The 26,286-nt window shown below is 37.6% G+C and overlaps 1 protein-coding gene across 1 annotated transcript; it reads left to right on the top strand.

The window, feature by feature from the left end:
- Positions 1 to 1,020: 1,020 nt before the first annotated feature.
- On the top strand, positions 1,021 to 23,849 carry FH (fumarate hydratase). The gene is made up of 10 exons (XM_010384697.2): positions 1,021 to 1,209; positions 3,548 to 3,682; positions 7,170 to 7,280; positions 8,853 to 9,029; positions 12,402 to 12,584; positions 15,019 to 15,184; positions 16,931 to 17,134; positions 18,594 to 18,721; positions 20,893 to 21,046; positions 23,485 to 23,849. The coding sequence occupies exons 1-10, from the start codon at positions 1,078 to 1,080 to the stop codon at positions 23,625 to 23,627; spliced, it is 1,533 nt and encodes a 510-aa protein (XP_010382999.2). The 5' UTR covers positions 1,021 to 1,077; the 3' UTR covers positions 23,628 to 23,849.
- The last annotated feature ends 2,437 nt before the right edge of the window (positions 23,850 to 26,286 follow it).

Here is a 26,286-nt window from a genome sequence, read left to right as displayed (position 1 = left end):
TTAGCAATGTTTTAAAGAATTTGCATTCAGTTTTCTAGTGTGTTTTGATTGTAGTTCAACTATTACAATCTCATTTGAAGTTTTATATTTTAAATATGTGTCAAATTTATAAGTCACAAAATAGCATAATGTTTCCAAAAGGTTTGGCAAGTTTATAAGTTTGACTCATAAATTTGGCTTTGCAGGTTCTGGACTTTTGACTTCAAGACCATCCGATCGCTCTCTTTACTGTCATCTGGTTTCAGGCAATAGAAAAGAGAAAAGAGAAAACTGTGGTTCAGATGCAATTTCTATATCAATTCCTGCTTCTCTGTACTCAACTATTACATTAAAACAATATGCCTTTAATTTGAAAATGTATAAATCAGCTATGCAAAAAACTGGGAGAACTGCAAATAACAAAAATTCCGAGGTTACCTATAATTGTGTACATCTTCCACAATACATTTAAAAAAAAAAAAAAAAGGGTTCTGAGGGTACAGGCTAAGAAGAGAAAGGAAACTGTAGAGATCTCAAAATGATAAGTTAAAAGAAATAAGTAATTATCTTATTTTTCAGTTGTGGGATTATGAAAAATTACTATTTCATTCTCTACACTTTGCTGCACTTTCCAAAATTTCTACACAGAAGATACAATCTGGAAGAAATGAAAAAGGTTTTCAGTGGCAAGAACGTGTAATGAGTGATTACATGATAAATAAAAGAATAAATATTTTTTTCTAGTATATTTCACCAACCAAACACGACCTGATTGACCAGCTAATACTCCCGCCCGCCTTCTAACAGCCACACATAAAAACCAAACCGGCTGCAAGAATAACCGGAACCTCCTTTCCCATAATTCCCTTCTTTCTAGTTTCCCATGAATCCGAGGGCCTTAAACCCCACACTACTACTAGAAAGTTAACTCGCCCCCTCATTCTTTACTGGCCATTCACGATTGATCCCGCCCCACCTGTTGGTGTGAAGCTGTTGATTGGGTAAGAGCGGAGCCCGGTGGGCGGAACGGCTTCTGACAGCCGGCGTGGAGGCGTGGCCACAGCCGCCCAGAAATTCTACCCAGGCTGCCTCAGCACCATGTACCGAGCACTCCGGCTCCTCGCGCGCTCGCGTCGCCGTGTGCGGCCTCCAGCCTCAGCCTCAGCTTCGGCTCCCGGCTTGGGTGGGGCGGCCGTGCCCTCGTTTTGGCCCCCGAACGCGGCTCGAATGGTGAGCGTAGGCCGCCAACCCCCGGCCTCCCCGCGGTGACCTTCAGCCCTCCTGCCTGTCTGCCCCGGCACCCGCGACTTGGCGGGAGAGATTCCCCGGGCGTCCGGGCGCGCCAAACTGTGGGCTCAGCGCCCGCGCCGGCGTGACTGGCCTCCCGGCCTCGGGACGCCTCTTCCAGCCCAAGGATGGAGCCGCAGCCCGGGAGAGCGCGTGGGGAGGGACGGCGGCTGGCAGAGAGGGTCCTACTGGGCCCACCCCCGGCGCCTCCTTGGAGCCCTCCCTGGCGGGCCGAAGCCGGGGCGTTTTGGGGTAACTTCGCTCCTGCTGGCGCGCAGGCCCCGAGCCCTGGGGCGCTGCCATCAAGTACAGTGCGGGCGTGGGCGGAGGGTGCTGGGAGAGGGGCAGCTCCCGCACTGTCCTGCCCCGTAGCTGGGCCTTGCTGGCCGGACACTGGCCGCCTGTGCATCTAGTGGTTTCTGAATTGTGGTTTCTTTCGCCAAGGGGCACTGCACTGCTTTCAGGCCCTCCAGATGGAGTAGAAGGTTCTTCGAAGATTTTACTTCTTTTGAAATTGCCTGTTCAGTTTGTTGGGCTGACTGTGGTTTCCCCCATAACTTTTGTAAAACACTTAAATTCCGATTACCACGGGCATAGTATTCTGAAGCACATTTGAGCAGATTGGCTAGGACCTAACGGTAGCTGAATCAGTACTTTTTATTCAGAAAGACAGCTAAGAACTTAAAGATCCAAGTTCAGGTTATGACATGCTTACGTAAGCCCTTTCGCTCTTTAGAACCACCTTTAGGGATGCAGGCTTTTAAAAAGCTTCAAATACATATGTATATTGTTAGGAAACGTTTGAGAAATAGTTGAGGAAGAGTTGTAACTCTGCACTCTGGTGTAGCATGAGGTTTGCAATCTAAGAGATGTAATTTCAAATCTTACTCTGCTTCTCCTTTGAGACTTTGGGCAAGTTGTGTTTGTGTCTCGGTTTCCGTATGCAAAGTTGAAACACAGCTACTCAGCAAAACTGCACATGTGAAAATACCATGTAGTGAGTGTTCATTAAATCAATGCTCCATCTAGGGTATTTCAAAGGGCCAGTACTTTTTCTGGACTTTAAACTTGAAGATAATTTGTTTGGGTCACTATACCTACTATATACCACTATACTACAGAATCAGAGATGTTTTGCATTCCTCAAACTCTCTGCTCTAATAATTTTAGGGCATTTTAAAACCTTTACATATTTTTAAATTTATTTTTTATTTATTTAGTGTTTTGTAAAGGGAAGCAGACTGGAGAACTTCTGAATCTATCCTGTTGATGCAAATGTCAACAAATAGCACTGCCTTGCCCTTAGAATTGTAATGTTAGCTAAAATCAGATGGAGGTAGTTTTCGTTTTTTCTAGTTCTGATATTTTTTGCCCTCTAACCATTCTCAGGTCCAAAATCTCCGTTGGTTTTGTTAAAAGTTCTTCCTGTTGCTAATGTTGAGAATTTCACATAACCCTTGATGCCCTAAGGTACCTTTTATTTAAAAGGACACGTACAAATTCATTCAGTAGAAAGACAGTGTTCACTGAGTGCCTTCCACTTATCAGGCCCTGTAAATAAGACAGTCCCTATGGGGATAGAGTTTTACAAACAGTGTTTCATTCTTGTCTTTAGGGGAGATTAAGTAAGCAAAGCAGTTAAATAAGCAAATAAATCACACATGAATAATTAGTGTGATCAATACTACAGAAGAGAAAAAGTGCATTGAGAATGAGAATATTTAACAGGCAGACCAGCTGTGGTACTGACTTGGTAGCATGATGGCATATATATAGTCTTTATATATATATATATATATATATATGTAATGCTTATAAATTTCTTATATATATGAATATACATATGTAATTAATATATATGAATAATGTTTATATATAAAGTTTATAAATTTCAAGTCATCATTCTTAGACCATTTTCAAAAGTTCTCAGTAAAATAAGCATTGAACTAAGTACACTGAATTAGTCAAATCTTGACCAATAATAAGCATACTCTTGAAATGAAAAAGATTACTATTTGTATTTCAAAGTCTTTATGCTTATCACCAGCATAGTATAATAGTTCTACAATCTGTCTTTAACGCCTGAATTAATAAGTTTGTGAGACAAAGGGTTCTCAAGGAAAGACCTGAAAGTAAGGAACAGAATGAGAATCCAAATAGTGTTTTTTTGTCTTTGTGATACTTATTAAGGTTTCTTTCTCTTTGACGGCTGATAAGATGCAATTACTTTTGATACTTGGTTTCTTTTCAACTTGTGACAGTGTTTTATTCTTGTCTTTAGGCAAGCCAAAATTCCTTCCGAATAGAATATGATACCTTTGGCGAACTAAAGGTGCCAAATGATAAGTATTACGGCGCCCAAACCGTGAGATCTACGATGAACTTTAAGATTGGAGGTGTGACAGAACGCATGCCAGTAAGTGGCATTTGTGGAAATGTTGGCTTATTTTGGATGAAGTAGGCTATATTCATGAGTCACTTTACTTTATAAATAAATATTTTTCAGAGTTAAAATGTAAAGTTATTAGAAAAGTGGCTTCATGAGTAGTAAGATGTTCTCTTTCACTAAAATGTTAAAGAACTTTTTGAAGTTTAGCATGCTATTATTTTGAGCCATTGCTTTGAATATGTTGGATTTTTAAAAAAATTTAAGGCCAGGCACGGTGGCTTATGCCTGTAATCCCAGCACTTTGGGAGGCCGAGGCAGGTGGATCACAAGGTCAAGAGATCGAGACCATCCTGGCCAACATGGTGAAACTCCGTCTCTACTGAAAATACAAAACTTAGCCGGGCATGGTGGCACGCGCCTGTAGTCCCAGTTACTCGGGAGGCTGAGACAGGAGAATCAGTTGAACCCGGGAGGCCGAGGTTGCAGTGAGCTGAGATCATGCCACTACACTCCAGCCTGGCAACAGAGTGAGCCTCCGTCTCAAAAAAAAAAAAAAAAAATTAATTTTAAGTTCTGGGATACACGTGCAGGATATGCAGGTTTGGTGCATAGGTAAATGTGTGCCGTGGTGGTTTGCCGCACCTCTCAGCCCATCACCAAGGTATTAAGCCCCGCATTAGCTATTTATTCTGGTCCTTCCCTCCCCCGCCAGGTCCCCTGTGCTTTGTTCCCCTCCTTGTGTCCATGTGTTCTCATTGTTCAGCTCACACTTGTAAGTGAGAACATGCGGCATTTGGTTTTCTGTTCCTCTGTTAGTTTGCTGAGGGTCACAGCTTCCGGCTCCATCCATATGGCTGTAAAGGACATGATCTTATTCTTTTTTTTGGTTGCATAGTATTCCATGGCGGATATGTACCACTTTTTCTTTATCCTTTATTGATGGACATTTGGGTTGATTCCATGTCTTTGCTATTGTGAATAGTTATTTTGGATTTTTATTTGACAGAACTAAAGATTGTCTTTTCATTCTTGCTGGGTATTTACAGATTTTTACTAGGATTTTACAGTTTGTAAACATTTTTATTTCAATATTCTTTTTTCCCCCCACTAATTTAAAACTGAGATTTTAAAAAATTACACTTTGTATTTTGGTTTCAGTTTCCAAAAAAGTGTATAGTACACAGACACATCAAAGTATTACTCTTAACCATGTCTGACATAATAGATAATATTTATTCAATAGATAGTATTTATTCAATGCCATGTGAATGATTAAATGAGGAGAAAACTTTCTACCACATTCAATTAAAATTAAGATGCCATCAATTAGAAGATGCACCAATATGTACCACTAAGAAACAAAAATGCTGCCAATTAAGGTTGTGACTTACCATTGATTACAAGATACATCTTGATTTCAGAGATGTTAAAGTGTGAAAGAATTGAGAAATACATAACATATTCTACTGGAGCCCAACCGGAGTATGAAAAATAGTCAATACAGGTTAGGCTAGTAAGCCTAGAAGTAGCCAGGCTTCATCTGGTGAGATATTGTTTAACAGTTATCTTATAAATATGCTTTTATTTTCAATAATTTTAAGTCATTCCTAAGCCTTCAAGACTGCCTCTTGACAGGTATATAGAACTTTACAACAGGCAGCTGAATCTTTGAAGAGAATATCTTTGTCATTGCCATCCACAGCGTTCTTGGTGGTGAGGTAAACATAGTTTGACTACGTGGTTGGGTGAAAAAGGGTACTGACCAATCCAAAAAAAATCTCATTTTATTCAACTCCAGAGACTAAGGAGGAGGTCAGCCCCAGCGTGTTGGTGGCAGTGAGCGTGGCTGCTGTTTTCATTGATCTGTGTCACCCAGCATGTTTTGTGGTTCTGATGGGGCATGGTTCATGCTGCTGCTGCTCCAGGGACAGCACAGCCATTGGGATTGCACACCTGTGAAAGGCCGACACCTGGCGTCTCAATTTTGTCATATTTGACTTTAAGTGGATTAGTTTCCTGAACTTTATTACGTGTAAAACAGTCTGTATGTACTCTAAACTGAGTAGGATGATTAAACTCAGCCCTTTTTACTTGACGTCCAAAGGAAAACAAAGCTAAAAATGATTAGGAATGTCTAATGTGAATAAATTAAGAATAAGGTGACCTGTCTTTTCTCTCCAGTGATACATTTTGCCATATTATGGTGTTTGTTGAACCTCTTTCTGCTGTGAATGACCCTTTTTTATTTTTATGGTCCATTAACACTGGGGATCATTCACTCCATTCAGATGGCCAGCGTTGATTGGCATTCACCTTTGCCCTTGGTAGTGGTTCAGCCCACTACCGCAGTGTTTGTTACTGTGGAGATTTAAATTCCCATTTGTTTTCATGTTTACAGTTTTTAAGTTTCTAATCCTGTGTGCCATCTGTCCCCATTTGGTTTGAGTAAAACATTTCTAATGTTTTAGTTACTTAAAATTGAAATTTAAAAATTTTCTGGTTTTCCTTTTCTATTTGCCCCTCAGCTTATACTTACTCTGGTCCAGGTTTATCTGTTTAATGTGTCTTATTTCTTACTTTTCTTTGTTTTTTCTGCTTTGATTCCAGAGCTGACAGGTCTCTCTTCCACATTCATCATTCTCTTCCTTTCCTCCCTTTCTCCCTTCTGCTCTTGGCCCATTCAAACCTGATATGGGATCTATACAGCGATCTGTATTATTAATTTTGACAAGAACTCACCATTCACTTGTCTTATAAAGACTAGGTTTTCATTTCAGTTTATCCTTTTCAAGCGTGGTGAGGTGATTTGGGATCGACAATGAAAAGATCTGCACTAACGGGGTTTTATATGTATCGGAAGCTGTCACCTTTTGGTCTGGAGAATCTTGGGTTTAAAAAAAAAAATTCTTCTGAGGGAAATGTCAAGGGGGTTACTGAGTATTAAGACTTTAGTAGCTAAGTAGAATATATTGCTTTTTGTCCTTGGGGTGAAATGATAACCCAGTCAGTAACTGGTAATCTCATACTGAATGGCAGTTAAATGTGTCCCTTATTTATTTATTTATTTTTTTAAGAGGGGAAGGAAATAATTATAATGTAACGTGGGATCCAGTGAGAGATGATACTGGCTCTTGCTAGTGAAAAGATTGAGTACGATTTGCTTTTATATATAGTGTATGAAATAAACACATATAATTGTGTGTATGTGTGCATAGTATTGTATACATGTGAATATGTGTGTGTATATATATGTATGTGGGAGACATACACACATATATATGAAGAGTCAATGTATTTGTTTTTATTTGGTTCCTTAAACAAATAGATCTATGATAATGTTGATTGTTGATTCATGAATTCCTGTCTATAATCTTTCTCTATAACCTAAACATTTTAGAGCTATAGTGTTACGTAAGTTATTGTTTTTGTGTATAGCTTTTGCATCTGCCAAAATAATAAACTTTCATGCTTAAGTAAAATTGCAAATTTGAAATATTTTTCTGATTAATTTTAGACCCCTGTTATTAAAGCTTTTGGCATCTTGAAGCGAGCAGCTGCTGAAGTAAACCAGGATTATGGTCTTGATCCAAAGATTGCTAATGCAATCATGAAGGCAGCAGATGAGGTAGGAGGTGATAGTGTGTTTACTTAATAACATCAGACCCATGCCATACTCTGGATGATGATATGCTCTGGCAGGAGGAAAGGGGAACTGTGAATTCTTGGATTAATGAATTTCAGGGTAGGTGGTAGCATTATTTGTAGTGATGATATTAATATGGTGCTTAAAATGTTACATTGTGACAAAATTTCTGGATGATTTTATACCTTTTGTTTTTAAGCCTTTTGACTTTCCTTAATGTATTTAGTTTTAAGAAAATTTTTTGAAAAGATATCGTTTGAACTTTATTTGATTTCTTATTTTATATACAAATCTTTTTAAAACCAGTTGATTATTTGATAATGCATATTGAGAATATAATTTCACTAATGTGCTAATAATAAAAGAAGCAGTCAGAGGTAACAACTATATATAGTGTTGTTAATTACAGCAGTATTTATAATAATGAAAACCAATCAGACAATACGTAACTATAACAGCTACTTATATAAATTATATTTATAGAAATATAAATATAAATTATATTTATAGTGTAAATTATAGAAAATTATTTTTTTGAAGATTGGCATGAACAAAGCCCAGCCTATGAGAAATAGGGAGGAAGGTTTGCAAAAATACATGTATTTTATGATCCTAATTTTGTTTAGAAAAAAATGAACAGAAAATGTGTGTTTTCTCATACACACACACACACACCCACCCACCCACCCACCCCCACCCCTCATTGCATGAGGTAGAGACTGGGGATGCCATCATGCTAATAGTCATAATTACTGAGCAGTAGAAGAGCAGTGACGGTTTTACTTTTCTCAGTTCTCAAAATTTTCTACACTAATCACATATTTTTATATAACTAGAAAAAAGTTTTATTTTAAAGTGGATCAGTTGTTCAAGGTAATAGATTTCTCAAGTGCATTCTGATTTTTTAAGCTAAACTCGTTCCAGAAGATTGTTAAGCACCCACACTTTACAAAGCACACCATCCAAAAACTAACACTTAAGCTGAAAGTATAAAAATACAACAAAAATAGGGGCAAATCTGGGCAGTGTTTATTTCTACATTTGGTGATTACTGCTCATTGGACATCTGTGCAATGAAGTAGCTATTAGTGAACTTACAGTTTCAAGTCACTAGCTCATTATCATGCTGACTCTGGCAGTAACATCTGTTGGATATTCCTGCTGAGCACCACCAACAAATATATCTAAAGACTAAACATATTTGCCTGCCTTAACAGGTGGCCCTCTATTAGAAGAGGCTGTTGGAGAAAAATAAGAAAGACAGCTTTGATTCCCTTTTCATTTGAAACCAGTGAATTGTCATACTATTCAGTATAGATAATATTTCACTTTTTAAAGTATCTGTGGTTGGAGCAAGTGAGGCATCAGAAGCTTAGATCTGTGGGTCAACTGTATTCAAACTCTGTGTCATAATCAGCAGGTAATTTAGCATATGGAAACAATGAACATATTTATAATAGTTTTATCAATGGAACTTAATTATGGTTGATTAAAATAGTGGAATGAATTTTATTTCCTTTTTTGAAAAGCTCATTTTTAACATTTTTTCTGCAGGTAGCCGAAGGTAAATTAAATGATCATTTTCCTCTCGTGGTATGGCAGACTGGATCAGGAACTCAGACAAATATGAATGTAAATGAAGTCATTAGCAACAGGGCAATTGAAATGTTAGGAGGTGAACTTGGCAGCAAGATACCTGTGCATCCCAATGATCATGTTAATAAAAGCCAGGTCAGTATGTGAGCTTTTCTTTTTTTTGTTATAAATCAAAAAGCATACCTGAGATTTTTCTTGTAAAACAAGCATTCACTTTTTGACAAGAAGAGTTCATTATTTAATGGATAAGGTTTATTATGGTTGTTATTTCTTTTAGGAATCTTGGCTTTATGTTTCAATCCTTACAAAAATTACTTTTAGGACACCTGAATTTAGTATATATGTATTTTTTTATTGTTTAAAATTCTATTTTGAAATAATTTTAGATTAGTAAGAGAATTGCAAAGATAGTTCAAGTAGTTTCTATATCCTTTCACCCAGCTTCCCTTAATGTTAACATCTTATGTAACCATGGTACATTTATCAAAACTAAGAAATTAACATTGATTTAGTACTCTTAGCTAAACGACAGACTTTAAAAAAAAACTGAGGATTTCCTCAGTTTTTCCACTCAGGTTCTTTTTCAGTATTCAATCAAGGCTATACATTACATTTAGTCACATGTCCCCTTAGTTTCTTCCAATCTGTGACAGTTTCTTGGTCTTTTGCGATTGTCTCAGTCCTTTGGGGCTGCAAAAATAAAATACAATAGATTGAGTGGTTTATAAACAATAGAAATTAATTTATCACCGTTCTGGCAGCCAGAAGTCCGAGGTCAGGCCACTGGCCAATTCATTGGCTTGGAGGGGCCCGCTTTTTGGTTTGTAGACGGCCATCTTTTCTGTGTCCTCACATGGCGGAAGGGACAAGGGAGCTCTCTGGGGTCTCTTCTTCATAAGGGCAGTGATTCCATTCATGAGAGCTTTGCCCTGTGACCTGATCACCTTGCAAAGGCCCCATCTCCCAGTACGATGACCTAGGGGTTAGGATTTCACATAGCAGTGACCTTGACACTTTTGAAAGTAGTGGCGAGGTATTTTGTAGAGTGTCCCTCAATTCTGGTGTGTCTGATGTTTTCTCATTAGACTGAGACTTCTGAATTTTTGGGAAAACTATCACAGAAATAAAGGGCCCTTCTCACTGCATCATATCAGGGGTTTATGATAGCAACATGACTTGTTACTGGCGATGCTAACCTTCATCATTGGTTAAGCTGGTGCTTGCCAGGTTTCTCCATGGTAAAATTATACTTTTTCCTCTTCATACCTTGTTCATTAGAAACTAGATTTCAGTTTCTAGAGGGAGGAGTATCAAAAAGTTTTTGGGCTTGCGTTAAAATCACTGTAGTGATTAAGAGCGCTATCTTGAGGCTAGGCAAACATCTTTTTCCTTAAACTTTTTCCCACTATTTTGAGCATTCATCAGGGAATCTTGGCTACAGCAGTTCCTTCTGTGGTGTTTTAATAGTGATTTTCAGTTTTCTTTATTCGTTCTACATTTGTTGGTTGAATTTTTCTGCAAGGAAGATTTGTTCTCCCTGTCCCATTTATTTGTTTATTCAATTATTTGTGTATATCAGTATGGATTCATGGTTATTTATTTTATTCTTCAGGTTATAATCCCATACTTTTGTTTATTTGTTGCTTAAATTCTTTCAGCTCTGGGAACCCAATTCATTTGGCTCTTTTGTCCTTTTAGGCATGCCGCCATCCTTTTACTTTTCTTTAGTGTGTTCTGACTTTCTGGTACTTCAAGATGCTCCAAACTCATTGTCTTGTATTGTTTCTGCCCCAGCCCTAGAAAGTCATTTTTCAAGGAACTGTTGGAGAATTTTTATTGGAAAATGATATTTAGAAACAGATCTGGGTGCTAGGTATAATTTAATATATTTTTAAGTAGTAAGGAAGAAGTTTTTTCATATACATTCATTGTATAAAGGATTTTCCCAATCTAATACTTGCCTTTAAATATGAATTTATGTTTTATATATACCGAAGTTTGAAGTCTGCCTCAGAAAGATATAGTTATAGATGAAACGTGATTGGCTACATGTTGATAATTATTTAAACTATTTGAATTCAGGTGACAGGTACATAAGTGTTTATTACACCATTCATCTTACTTCTTTTATAAGTACTTTATATTTTGCATAGTAAATGTCAAAATATATAAATAATGTATCTTTTTAAATGACAGCCTACTTTTATATATGTGTGTGTTTGTGTGTGTATGTGTGTGCATGTGTGTGTGTCTGTGTTTAGAGATGGTGCTTCACTCTATCACCCAGACTGGAGTGCAGTAGCGTGAGCATAGCTCACTGCAGCCTCAAAATGCTGAGCTCCCACGATCCTCATGCCTTAGCTTCCTGAACAACTGGGACCACAGTCACACACCACCATGCCTGGCTAACTTTAAAAATTTTTTTAGAGACAGTGTATTGCTCTGTGTTGCCCAGGCTGGTCTTAAATTCCTGGCCTCAATTGATCCTCCTGCCTCAGACTCCCAAAGTGCTGAGATTATAGGCATGAGCCACTGCATCCAACTTGATATTATGTTTTAAAAGTACAGGGTCAACAGTTGAGGAAACAGCACTGAGTGTATACTACCTGCTTAGGTCTCAGGTTTGCCAGTTGCTAAGTATTTTGGCATTTATACAGTCTCTTTGAGGGCTTGGCTTTCCTGTTTTTAAAGTGGTGATCTACCTCACAGCATTTTTCTAAACGTAATAAATAAAGAGCTGTTTATGAAAGACTGTATGCACTGTATATTCAGTTATAAGATTTTGGATATATAATTCAATAATGTAATTTGATATAATTATAAGATATTCAACTACATTGAAGATATTACTGCTCTCTTCAAGTGTAGTTGTTAACTATACTTCTCTATTTTACTATCATTAGCAGGCAGATATAATACATATTCTATGTAATACATAATACATTCAATATACTTAATGTATATAATACAATTCTGAGTATGTGTTAGAAACCAGGATGCTGCTTATTTGATTCTATAATAACTTTTTCTTTTTTTTTTTTTTTTGAGACAAAGTCTTGCTCTGTCGCCCAGGCTGGAGTGCAGTGGCCGTCTCTCAGCTCGCTGCAAACTCTGCCTCCCGGGTTTACACCATTCTCCTGCCTCAGCCTCCCGAGTAGCTGGGACTACAGGCGCCCGCCACTTCGCCCGGCTAGTTTTTTTTTTTTTTTTTTTTTTGTATTTTTTAGTAGAGACGGGGTTTTCACCAGGTTAGCCAAGATGGTCTCGATCTCCTGACCTCGTGATCCGCCCATCTCAGCCTCCCAAAGTGCTGGGATTACAGGCTTGAGCCACCGCGCCTGGCCGATTCTATAATAACTTACCTATGACATGCCACACATAAGTGTAACTGAGCTGGGTTTTGAGTAGTTACTTGGAGAGTTTCTTAATTGAGAAGTTTAATTCAGAAGTTTGTTTTTGTTGCCTCTGATTTAACATTTTATATTTCTTTTGAAAAATTTCCAACAGAGCTCAAATGATACTTTTCCCACAGCAATGCACATTGCTGCTGCAATAGAAGTTCATGAAGTACTGTTACCAGGACTACAGAAGTTACATGATGCTCTTGATGCAAAATCCAAAGAGTTTGCACAGATCATCAAGATTGGACGTACTCATACTCAGGATGCTGTTCCACTTACTCTTGGGCAGGTATAGCAGTTTGACTAATTTTATTCAATTTAGAGCTTAGTACAAATGGCCAGTGTGTCATCCTTGAAATCTGCCTGGCTTAAAAAGCCAAATTGGTAACTGTCAACTTCAGTGACAGAGGTTATTCTGTTCAACCAATCAGTAATTTTTATTGACATCCACTTAGAAGAAAAGCAGAGTGTACTGGCTGTAATTCAGATTCAGTCAGACTGCTTGGGTTCATCTTAGCTTTGCCGTGTACAAGCTGTGGGACCATAGGAAAATCATTTAGCCTTTCTGTGCCTCAGTTTTCTGAGCTACAAAATGAGGAAAATAATTTGTCTTTCATAGGATAGTTGTGAAGCTCTAATACGTTTATTCATATAGAGTGCTTAGAAACATGCCTGACACATAGTAAGTACCCGTTTATGTTAGCTACCATCATCACCACCGTCATCATTGTCATCTCCATTAGTATCATTATGGTTTTTCTTTTGTCTTTCTTACCTAAATTAGTAGGTTATTTAAAATTTAATCTTAAAGTGATTAAGTAAGGTAGATCTTTTTAAGATGGTTCTGGCCACATGTGAAGGAGATACTACTCTCTTCTCCAAGATATTAGAAAGTATTTTCATGTTGCTTTATCAGTGCCTTAAGGAATATCTAATAGTATACATTGTGAAGGAAATGTAAGGAAATACAGGGAATGACCTTTGTCTTAGTAAACTCACACTCCAATTGGGGTAGCTTCATTTCCTTATTAGGAAATTAAGGAATGATGAAAACTTGAAATGAGTAATTGAGAAACAAATGATGGGACTGAACTGAACTCACTGGATTAAGTTGCTTCTTAAGGCTGTGTCTCATTTCTCTTTGCATCATCAGTACTTAGGACCATGCATAATTTCTAAGGAGGAACAGTATGTGTGTTTTGCAACTTTTGAATATTCCTTAGGTTTCCAATTTTAACCTTTTTTGATGTTGAAAACCACAGTACTAAATACCATTTGGGCCATGACTCAACCTCCTGTGTAAAATCATCATTCTTCCTGTTATGACAAAAAGTTATATTTTTCTGTTTGACTTTATCAGAAGCATTTATACTTGCTTTTATTGGGATTGTAAGTTCGTGCATTGTTCCCCATCAAAGTGTATTTTATAAGTGAATCTATTGTGTTCGTGTGTGTGAGTGTGTGTGTATACACACAGTTATGTGTTGCTTAACAATGGGGGTATGTTCTGAAAAATGCATTCTTAGGCAATTTCATAGTTGTGTGAACATCACAGAGTATACTCACACAAACCTAGATGGTAGAGCCTTCTATACACCTCGGCTATATGGTATAGCCTTTTCCTCCCGCGCTACAAACCTGTGCAGCATGTTACTGCATTGGATACAATAGGCAATCATAACACAATGGTCAGTATTTGTGTATCGAAACATATGTAAATGTAGAAAAGGTACAGTAAAAATATGGCTTTATAATCTTAGGGTACCACTGTTTATGTGATCTTTCATTGGCTGAAACATCATTTTGTGGTGCATGACTGTATATGAGTGATGTTATATCAGATGCATCAAGTCTACCTATAAAGAGTTAAATCTTTTGAAATGTTATCTTTAGAACAGCATGAAATCCTAGGACTTATGGTTTTTTAGTGTTTTCAGGCAGGAAAAAAGGATAGATTTAGTGTAACCACATATCTTGGCTTGCCCAGTTAACTCCCAGTTTATGCCTTTTGTTTCTGCATAACTATTAATAGAGCCCTTTCTGTGTTCAAAACATAAATTCTGTGGTTGCCTTAATTAAGGCATGTCATAATTTGGGAACCAGTGCCGACACTGGCACATTGATGCTATGATCTGACTCTACTGTTACCTCCTATTCTTTTTGGAAGGTCTTTGAATGCAAACTGTTACCTTCCTGTGCTGTTCAGTGAGTCCTTAGCTTCCCAAGTCTCTGTAGAATGTCTTCATGTTTCCTGTAAGGTTTATACACTGAAATTGTCTAGAGAGTATTTCTATGTTTGCATTTTTTGGGGGGAGATGAGTTACTATTTTTTCTTCTACCAAAGTTGTCTGAGACATCCCCAAAAGATAAGAAATGACTTCATTTTCTTTAGTAGACTGCAAGTAAACCAATAATTTAGTGTAGTAAAGTTGTTCTTTTTAAAGTGTATTTCCTGTGCTGTTTTTCTTTGCTTTCTATTAAAAGACTAGATTATAATAAAGAGGCTGCATGTTATCGGTGGCATTGTTGTTCCTTACGGTTCTACAAACCCTCATCCTTTCCTATACTTTGCTCATCATAAGATTTGAAGTAGTATAAATAAAACTTGATTAGCTTATAATTTAGTATTCTGAAAGGTATTCTTAAAAATTTCTATTTAATGCGGTTAGAGTAATTTGTAAGCTATTAGGAATTACTTATTCTTACCTTAATTTTCTTTTCAGGAATTTAGTGGTTATGTTCAACAAGTGAAATATGCACTGACAAGAATAAAAGCTGCCATGCCAAGAATCTATGAGCTCGCAGCTGGAGGCACTGCTGTTGGTACAGGTTTAAATACTAGAATTGGCTTTGCAGAAAAGGTTGCTGCAAAAGTGGCTGCACTTACAGGTTAGTGATCACGTGAATTATTTCTCATTTTTGTTTCTCATTATACTTGGTCTGTGTATTTTCTGAGTGTTCCTGTCTTGAATTCTTGTGAATTTAAAGTTAGAAATAATATTTTTCCATCAAACATGTGTTTCAATTCTGTTTCTGAAGTTATAATGTTAATTCTTTGGCTTTTAAAAAATGTTCCATATAGGAGTTTATACAGCATGCCATTAAAATCTACCAGTGTTAGCTTTGTTTACTAGTTAGTTGTCAATTATTTTCCCTTTAAAGTTTTGAATAGCAGTTTTCAAAATAGGCAGAAAAAACTGAGTGTTGAGTAAGCTATTTGAATAGTAAATATATTGTAGACAGACTTAATTTTTTTTCCTATGTCATGCTGTGATAATTCTTTGAATTATTGACCTTTTTGAACTATGTTTTTCCTTCAGTAGAGAGAGTACTATACTTTAGATAATGGTAACTATTATTAGGGCCAAGTTGTCATCTTCAGAAAACTCTTATTAAGATGCAGATGTTACCAGAGGGTTAGGGTAGAGATAATTATACACTGCACGTGATAGTTTACCAGCTGATTTGTCTTTAAACCAAATTTTAATAGAAAAGAACTCTACTTTTAGGGTTTGGCAAATGTAGATTTATAAAATTTTTAACATGGGGGTTATTAACTGAGAACATCTAACTCATTTTAGCACCCTGTTTTTACAGGGGATCTTGTGGGCTCCTGGCTAGTGGAGAGGATGAAGCACAGTACAGTGGACAAAGAAACTTAAAAATTGTATTAGGGTCCGGACATGGTAGCTCACACCTGTAATCCTAGCACTTTGGGAGGCCAAGGTGGGCAGATCACTTGAGGTCGGGAGTTCAAGACCAGCCTGGCCAACATGGCGAAACCCTGTCTCTAGTAAAAATAAAAAAAAAAATTAGCCGGGCATGTTGGCGGGCACCTGTAATCCCAACTACTCGGGAGGCTGAGGCAGGAGACTCGCTTAAACCCTAAAGGAGGAGGTTGCAATGAGCCAGGATCGTACCACTGCACTCCAGCCTGGGTAACAGAGCAAGACTCTGTCTCAAAAAAAAAAAAAAAAGTGTTAGGAAAGGAGTGTGGAATAAACTAGAATGAATTCCCACATACTTTTTATCTTTACTCAAGCATGGTCAGGCATCATATACATGTGTTTGCAGTAGGACTGTGTTTTTTCTTTCAGCACATTTATTGTGCTTATTATTTCATCTTTTAAATGTAGTGCCTGGCCAAGCACAGTGGAATTACACATCTGTAATTCCAGCACTTCAGGAGACCAAGGTGGGAAGATCGCTTGAGACTAGGAGTTTGAGACTAGCCTAGGCAACGTGGCGAAACCCCATCTCTGCTAAAAATTAAAGAATTAGCTGGGGTGGTGCTGTGCATCTGTAGCCTTAGCTACTCTGAAGGCTGAGGTGGGAGGATTGCCTGAGCCTTGGAGGTTGAGGCTACAGTGAGCTGTGATTGAGCCACACTGCACTCCAGCCTGGGCAACAGAGTGAGACTCTGTCTGAAAAAACTTAAAAAATGTAATACCAGATTCTTTCTACTCCTTTAGGACTTCTTTTAAAAATGTAGACAAAATTTGAGTCTTAAGTAAACATTTTTTTCTGAAGTAAAATTTTTATTTTTTCATATATTGGAACTTTCTGTTTAACTCGCTAATGGTAGAAAAATGTTTAACTTGTTCACCCATATAGGATATTTTTTCTTTTCTTTAGGCTTGCCTTTTGTCACTGCTCCAAATAAATTTGAAGCTCTGGCTGCTCATGATGCTCTGGTTGAGCTCAGTGGAGCCATGAACACTACTGCCTGCAGTCTGATGAAGATAGCAAATGATATTCGTTTTCTGGGTTCTGGTCCCCGGTCAGGTCTGGGAGAACTGATCTTGCCTGAAAACGAACCAGGAAGCAGTATCATGCCAGGTAATCACAGAGCTAGTAAATGTTGGAGCTAGAACTTGACTAGGTCCTAGGCATTCTTAGCTATGGAACATGTCTCTTTTTGTTTAAAGTTATCCCAAAGCTGGATATGCAAGGCACACTGTTTCAGCATGTCTGTGGTCCTCTGATCAGGACTTCTGGGCACATCACCTAACAAGATAGGAATAAAGAATCTGACTTAGCAGCAAGTAGTTTGAATCCCACATTCAAACAGGCTGTTAAAGTGATCAGCATGGATTGAATAAAAATAAGTCATACCAAACTTATCTTACTTCATTTTTTGCATTGCGTTATGTGCTTGTTAGATATAGCAAGTGACACAACAGTGTATGTCTGGATTTCAGCAAGTCATTTGATAGATTCGCATGATAGTCATTGATTCCAGTGGAGAAGCGTGGGCAGTGCTGGCAGATGAATGTAGCTGGGTGAACAGTGACATTTCAGAAGTGACTAATGAAGTGACTTTAGTCTAGAAGAATATATTGGTAACAAGCTGAAGGGCTCTGCCCTTCAACACTTTACTGGTGACTGAGGGTGAGGGAAGAGAATACATGCTAATCATATTAGCAGTTAACAGAGTTGAGACAGCAGTACTATGGATAACAGAACTGAGTTCCATAAAGGCCATTGTAGCTTGGGCTAAAACTGACAGTGTAACTTTTAATAGTGAGAAGGAAAGGCCTGACTGTAGATTTTTATAAAAATTATGGATCTGTAGAATAAGAAGAGATGAAATTTTGTTTTAAAGTACTTCATGTTGAAAAATGACATAAGGGTTTAGTTGATTGCAAATCCAAGGTGATTGCCAAAAGAAAGAGACATGGGGAGTCACAGATAAAGGAAGTAATCTGCCCAATAATCTTTGCAGTGTGTTAGCCTGCATTGGTCAGAGGAATCTGGGTTGAATCAAACTGGGAGCTTGTCCAGGGAGTATGAGCAGGGAAGTGGGGTTCCGGAGACTCATGTGATAAATAGGGAAATTGTAGCTTAGCCTTGCCTTCCCCTAGGAAGCCTCCCAAGTGTTAGTGAAGGGTCGCTTTTGTAAGTGTTCTGATAGCAGCATGCACTTCTCTGTATTTACCCCCCATAATTGCCAGCTCTTCCTCCCTAGCCTCCAAGTTCTGCGAGGGCAGGGCCTGCATCTTTCTTATTCACTGTTGTGTATTGAGTGTCTGGCTCCATAAATACATATAGAATGAATGAAAATCATGAAGGTGGAGAACTATATTTAATGTGTAGTTGTGGCTTCTCGTTAGCCATTGAATGATTCAGTTTGTGGCTACCCATCCTGCTTTCCTTGGTTTGTTTCATTTAATTACACTGATGGTTGGCCCTTGCTTTATTGTATATCTTACTTTATTTAATGAAATTAGATTTCTTTATTCTCCTGATTATTTGCGTAAATTCTAGTCTTACTCTGTCATTGGTGGTTTTCTTGAAGGCAAGGTGAACCCTACTCAGTGTGAAGCAATGACCATGGTTGCAGCCCAAGTCATGGGGAACCATGTTGCTGTCACTGTCGGAGGCAGCAATGGACATTTTGAGTTGAATGTTTTCAAGCCAATGATGGTAAGCTTTAAATCTGATTTTTAATGTGTTTTGACCAAAGGCTTATTATCTTGGTTTTGTATTTCATAAAGACTTCTAGTGATTCCACATTGGGTAGTTGGGTGACATAAGTAGCAGTTGGAAGTCAAGCATTTATTAAGTTACCAGAATAACCCTACATATTAGAAATTAGTTGATTTTTAACCTAAGCGATTTGATGTTTTTTTTTTTAATAGCCCCAGTTTAAGAAAAATAAAATGCCTCCCTATATGCCTGTCTCCTTCTCATGTTGCTGCTTTCTTCTTTCAAATTCGGTCTTCTTAAAAGGATAGCACTACTCACTTTCATTTATGCTGTAGTCACCACAGCCCAGCATAGCCCCTCCATGCTTGAATTATTCTCCCAGTCATTGGTGACTACCTCAGTCCAGCTGGCATTGCACAGTTAGTTCTTCCTTTACTAATAGTTGATGTTGACTCTCCCTCCTTGAAACATTCTTCATCCCTAGTTTCTTGAACATTTTTTCACCAGTTCTCTTTCTGCCCCCTGTCAGACTTTCTTTCGTTGTTTGGCTTTACCTTTCCACATACTTGAAAACATTGTGTCCACCCAAACTGTTCTTTTTCTTTCATCTTTACAAAGATCATTAGATGCATCACGTCATTTCTCATGCAGTTTCCTCAGCGTCAGATAGTGGAGCTATTGCCATCATTTAGAGTCTTTCATCTGGACAAAGTGTTACAGCTAAAGTTTATTAAGGGCTTACTTTCTCTTGGAATATGTTGTAAATTCTAATTTTAATTTGATAAGAATACGCAAATGACAAACATTGAGTATATTTAATATATTCACTAAATGTTTATTGAGTACCATTTTCTATCAGGCACTGTACTGGATGCATAATAGAGATAGAGCAATGAACAAGACAGATTTCTTGCCCTCATGGAATGTATGTTCTAGTGGTAAATAAAAACGCAGGCCACACTTTGGGAGGCCGAGATGGGCGGATCATGAGGTCAGGAGATCGAGACTATCCTGGCTAACACGGTGAAACCCCGTCTCTACTAAAAAATACAAAAAACTAGCCGGGCGAGGTGGCGGGCGCCTGTAGTCCCAGTTACTCGGGAGGCTGAGGCAGGAGAATGGCGTAAACCTGGAAGGCGGAGCTTGCAGTGAGCTGAAATCTGGCCACTGCACTCCAGCCCGGGTGACAGAACGAGACTCCATCTCAAAAAAAAAAAAAAAAAACGCAGGCCAAAGCAGAATTCAAACTTAAAATTTTGCTCTCAGGACAGATTCCAAACAGTTAACACCGGATACCCAGCATTTATAGATGCATAACAATCAATGCCTTGTTAATCTTTGTAAACATTTATTTTTAATATAAAATAAGGATAATCAATATTTGCCTTATTATAAGGTCATTAGTAGCAAATTAAAACTTAGATTATTGTGTCTTAGAGTCCATTGTTGGAAGTCTAGTTTTCAGACTGTGGAGTTTTAGACCAGAGGATATTAGGATGTGGATATATCTTAATAAAAAATATTGGAAATGTTGCCAAAAACAAACAAAAAAAAAGGTCAAAACAAACTGATTGATTTTATACTTTTTTTTTTAACATTATATGAAAAGTTATTTTACAGTGACTGGAGTATTTGTTTGGTTAAAGCATAGAAAACCTGGAAATTTGGTGATCATTAGATTATGCCCTAACATTACTAATTGCCTCACACTCATGCTGAACTTTCGAACCTCTGCATCTTTGCTGCTCTTCCTTCTACATGAAAGATTCTTTTTCCTTCTCTGGCCAAGTCCTCTCCATAAAACAGGATTTCACCAGTTCCAACAACTGGAGTTAATTTCTCTTTCTCTATATTCTCTAACACTGTAGACCTCTGTTTTAAATACTTGCTATGGGCTATTTTGTGTCTTAGTCATTTTGTATTTATGTATTTTTCACCTTTTTTAGATTTCTGTGCCTTCAAATGTTTATACTTTCTTTCACGTTTGTTTCCTTGGGTATAGTGCCTTAAAATTTGTAAGAGTTCTATATGTTTATTGAATTATATATTTACTATCAACCAGCAAATAATATGTTATTGGATAAAAATCATGTTGCCTTAGTAATCTCTCTCTCTCTCTCTCTCTCTCTCTCTCTCTCTCTCTCTCTCTCTCACTCACTCACTCAAAGATTAAAAATGTGTTACACTCAGCCAGGCTGCTGGGGGATGCTTCAGTTTCCTTTACAGAAAACTGTGTGTTGGGAATCCAGGCCAATACAGAAAGGATCAACAAGCTGATGAATGAGTCTCTAATGTTGGTGACAGCTCTCAATCCTCATATAGGTAAGTGTTTAAGGAATAATAATATCATTTTGAATGCAAAATTAAAAAGCTGAAACATTTTTAAGAGACAAGTGGATCAATGTTTGAGAACAGCAAATTTCTTTTGAATATGGTTTTAGTAAAATCTTAAAATATTTGAAATTGTGTGGAAAGATACTATATAATTTGTATGGTGTCCTAGTTCTTTCAAAACTTGATCTATTATGCCTCATTTTATTTGAAATATATTGAGAAGTAGTAGTTCAAACTTATTTTAATTTTAATGGAATTCAGATGCCAAATATTCTATGCAGACCCTTGGGGAAGGTTATTTGTAAGACCTTCAGTGGGTAATGTCACTAGGTGGCACTGCTGATTAGCAACATTGAATGAACTCATTTTTCTACCTTCCCTAGATCTCTGCAATGCTTTAATTTTGTTGTTTTATTCAATTCAGAGATGGAAAGTTACAATTAAAAGAAAAAGTTTATGTATTCATTGCTTATAGTGAAAGGGAGGGAGGAAAATGCAAATATTTTGTCTAAAACCATGCTATTGTATCATAAGCCTTTTTTGGAACTATAAATATTTCATTATGTAGAATCAAACATACAGATTTGGGTAGTAGACTGACCATAGAGATCCCCATTAAATAAACTGTTTTCACTTTCATAGATTTTGAGGCATTATGTTGCATTATATTATGATGTGTTAAAAGCCTTTTTCTCATTCCTCCTTTTTGCTAAGCAGAGGTTAATATATTTTCTTTCTATTATAGAACAAGTTATGATTCACTTATTTGGCATAGTATGGCTACTGCTTCTATAATCTTGAACTTTCAAGGCAAATTTTGTATTCCTGGTTTCACATCAAGCTGTAATTTCAGTGTTTTGAAATTAGAGCTCACTTGACTCTTTTAGGTAGCTCTGAGCCCAGTATGATACCGGTTTTTTGGTATGGTATTGAGATTGGTAATAATGTTTGATCCATTTAAAATTATGGTACATAGCTACATCTGGAAAAACCCAAAGGGTAACCCAGAGGCTCATGTGAGCAGTTTTCATCAGATCTTTACTTCAGAATGTGTTGCCAAAAGTTTTAAATTAGAGGTGTCTCCTAAAGTTGAATGACTGGTAAATCTTTCTTGGAATCAACTTATTGTGACATAAAAAGAATTGTTAGAGGCCATATGAGAATGAGCTGGGTCAACACCACGTCACTAGTTGACTTGGTGTGAGCCTTACAACCCTCTGAATCATGGGTTCCCTATATTATCATTATGTACCAAGCTGGTGGTTAATAATGTCTTGTTGGACTTGACAACTGAAATGCTTAGACTTTAAAGCTATTATTAAAATAAAAGTACTGGATATATATTGATCACGAGAGTTTAACCTGTAAATTCTTTCTCAAAGCATTTCTGCTTTAAGAAAGATGCCCTTTTCAGTCAATGGCATCAATAAATGCCCTTTCAGATCAGTAAATGCCCTTTTCAACATATTTAGCATTCACAAATTCAGTTAAGTAATAAAAGTAACTATGCCCATACTTTCCTTTATAGCTGGTTAATAATTGTGTATTGACACATGCCATCTTGTTGATGATCTGTACTGCCTCATCTAGCTTCTTCCTTTTGGTCATATTTCTCTGATTTTGTTTTTTTTTTTTTCTGTCCCTCATTGATTTCATTTTTATTCCTGCTTTTTCTTGACTTAAAATATGCATATATTAAGACAAGACAGCTTGCAGAACTGGCCTGCCCCCACTTTTATTAATTTGAAAAGCAAATAACTCTGAAGTAAACAGTATGCTTGTGATCTTTTGTGCAGTCTGTATTTCTGCCCCGACTCCCATTTGTGTCCCTGTAACGTCTGGGAGGAGGCCAGGGGATAGAAGCCATTGCAGTGGAGAGCCATGTAGAGAAGAGCCATTGGAAGCAGCTCTGGAAACGCCTCTCCCCAGGCCCCGCCTGCCCCTGCCTCACTGCGAGGACTTCTCCTCTCTCAGAGCCACTCACCACAGTTGCCAGATGTGCAGTGCTGTCTTTTCTGCTGGACTGGAGCATTTAGTTTGTTAATGTTTCTTTAGATAATTGTTTCTAGTTAAACATGTTGTTTGAAAAATATACCCAAATATATATTTTTATGTCTTGGTGCTATAATTTCTACTTTTTTCACCTTATATATCTAAGTTAGTGGAAAATTTCAACTTAGGAACAAATCTGTTGGAGAAAGTGAGGCATGTTTAAGTGTTTACCTCTTAAGAAAAGTAAATGTTCAATTCTATATAAAAAATGATTATTGAGATAATCACTGTTAACCATTTTTAAAAACAAAAAAAAATGTCATTTAAGGGGCCCATATAGCATCAATATCAAGTAAACAATTACGTCACCTTCTGCTGTAGAAAACCAAATATCACTACTAACCCATATGTCATCTTTTTATTTTTTTCTTCAGGGTATGACAAGGCAGCAAAGATTGCTAAGACAGCACACAAAAATGGATCAACCTTAAAGGAAACTGCTATTGAACTTGGCTATCTCACAGCAGAGCAGTTTGACGAATGGGTAAAACCTAAGGACATGCTGGGTCCAAAGTGATTTAAATAAATTCATAATGAAAATAAACATGTATACAATTTAAAAAAACAGACTCCCATTTCTTAAAAATGGATAAGTTTGAAAGGAGACTGCTATTGAACGTAAGTATCTCTGGCAGAGCAATTTGATCAGTGTATAAAACCCTAGGATGTGCTAGGTCCAAGGTGGATTAAACAAGTGTAAAATAAAATACATTTATAAAATAAGGAAAACAGACTTAAATTTTCTCCTATGTTAATTGACTTGTATTACAGTTGAATCTATGATATTTGTGCATGTTGTCTTTGTGACTTCATAAGTTACCAATTTCTAAAGGGTTTGAATTTTGGGGGTTATTGGTGGTTTAAAAAATTGCCCGATTATATCTTATTATCTCATTCCCAAACCATGTCCTTAGCCACCTTTATTTTCCTTTGATTTGGTGACCAAGCCCTTCTGAGTGGGGATGTATGTGTGTGTGTGTGTGTGTGTGTGTGTGTGTGTGTAATAGGATAGGTTAAGAAAATTGGGACATACCTATCCCGTGTGTTAAAACACACACATCTATCCCTCCAACCTTATTTCTGTTACCGCAGAGAGACCAGATCAAGGCCAGGCATGGTGGCTCAGGGACACTGACTTTGGGAGACTGTGCTTTGGGAAACTGAGGCAGAAAGATCACTTGAGCCTAGGAGTTTGAGACCAGCCTGGACAACATAGTGAGATCCCTGTCTCTACAAAAAATTAAACAAAAATTGGCCAGGCTTGGTAGTGTACGCCTGTAATCCCAGCTACTCAGGAGGCTAAGGTGGTAGGATTCCTTGAGTCCAGGAAGTCGAGGCTGCAGTGAGCCAAGATCGCACCACTACACTCCAGCCTGGGTGACTTAGAGTGAGACCCTGTCTCAAAAGAAAAAAACAACAAAAAGACATTGGGTTAAGAATTATAGGACAAGGGTTAGAAAGATAAAGGGAAGATTGGAAAGAAAGGAAAGATGTCCGGAAAGTGCGTCTTGTTCATCATCTCAAGTGCTGAGATTTTTTAGCAGAAATTCATTGGAAACCACCTTAGGGGATTTGGAATTAGCAGTTACAGGGAGTTGCAGAATAGGGTGACCCAAATCCAAAGCTAAGGCACGTATTTAAAATAGAACCAACCTCTACTATGCAGGGAGTTGGAACAGGCATTTGGTTTATTTTTTCTTCTTCCTCATATAATAAATAACAGGATCATAAGAGAAACTCTCATTAACTAAAACATCTCATCTATAAGTAGTACTCTATCAGGTACATTTTTAAAACAATAGGATACTTACCCCTAATATTCTTGGAAAATCAGCCACATTAACACCAACTCCTCTGTCGTAGTTTGAAGTAATAGTTGCTTTATATAGAATTTAAAAGTGTAATTTAAAAGGCTCTAGAAACATTGTGGTGAAAGATGAAATTTATATGTTTCTAATTTCTCAAGCGTGAGTGGTCACTATTAAAAGGGGGTTCAAACTTTAAAAACTGAACTATAGAGAACCTATAGGATCTACTTTTTAGCCTATGCAATACTGTCTGTGCCAGTGTTTTTCAGAGGGTGATGCGATGATGCTTGTGTAGCTTTAAAACAAAGCATGCTTTCCCTTGGCCCATTCTGTTTGTTTTTTTAAAAAAGATTTTTATTGGAAAATAAAATCAGCTAGATTGAATAGCAGTGCCTGGACCCCAACAACCAAACTGGCATCTGATCTGTAGTTGTGAAACAATGTATCCACTATGATGCTGAATGTTTTGCCTTAGCAGGCATTCTCAGTCTAAATAGGCTGTCATTTGAGGGTCACTAGAGACACAATGACTTATGTAATAAAGATTATAGCAGATCAAGTTCCTAGCCTCAGACGGTCTTTGCACAGCTGTCTGATATATCCCAGCATATTATAGGCTATCATGGAATCCTTTGAGTTGGCAATCATCTTTGTGTGATGTTAGTGAAGTGAAACTGCTTTATGATGCAATCTAAATAAGGCTTTTAGAATTCCTTGTTGGAGGGTTGTACCAAAAGTCAACTTCCGTGTTTTTCACTAGGGGCAATTTTGTCTCCCAGGGGACATTTGGCAATGTCTGGAGACATGTTTGGTTGTCATCGCAGAGGAGGGGGGTGCTACTGGCTCTAATTGGGCAGAAGCCAGAGATGCCACTAAACGTTAATGCACAGGAGAGCCCCTCCACCCCGCCCACAGCAAAGACTTTTCTGGCTCAAGATGTCAATAAAGCCAAGATTGAGAAACTTAAAACCAAAAAGTATGTCTCTGTAAATGCTCGCCATTCAGTTAGGCTTCGCTACTTATAGGGAGAGTAGGGAAAAGGTGAGTGTGCTGGAGTTGCTGTGACTTTATTCACTGAAATTCTAAGATGTCTTAGAAATGAGCAAGAACAAGAAAGTGAAATATTAGCTGATCATGGTGCTCATGTCTTAGAATGACTTATTCCCAGCAAGGTGTCCAAAGATGTGTGCCAGATAAACTCCATGGGGGTCAACGCCTTGCAAAAATGTCATGCTAAAGATGGAGACAGAAATAATTCACGGATCCCTATAAGCAAACCTGAAGGACCGGGGGCTTTCTTGAGCAGACAGATTTCAAATGGGGAAAGTCCTGGGACTTATGAATGAACTGGTTGGTCTGGGACTACAC

Source organism: Rhinopithecus roxellana, chromosome 8 (genome assembly GCF_007565055.1).
Source record: "Rhinopithecus roxellana isolate Shanxi Qingling chromosome 8, ASM756505v1, whole genome shotgun sequence".
Lineage (NCBI taxonomy): Eukaryota > Metazoa > Chordata > Mammalia > Primates > Cercopithecidae > Rhinopithecus > Rhinopithecus roxellana.
The sequence above is the reverse complement of the archived record's forward strand: the minus strand, read 5'-3'. Positions and strand labels throughout refer to the sequence as shown.

What these genes read in the sequence shown, in the direction of transcription:
- FH (XM_010384697.2), top strand. Translation starts at nt 1,078, where the DNA reads ATGTACCGAGCACTCCGGCTCCTCGCGCGCTCGCGTCGCCGTGTGCGG. An exon ending in GTGTGACAGAACGCATGCCA is followed by an intron (nt 3,683 to 7,169) that starts GTAAGTGGCATT and finishes GATTAATTTTAG; the next exon opens with ACCCCTGTTATTAAAGCTTT. An exon ending in ATCATGTTAATAAAAGCCAG is followed by an intron (nt 9,030 to 12,401) that starts GTCAGTATGTGA and finishes AATTTCCAACAG; the next exon opens with AGCTCAAATGATACTTTTCC.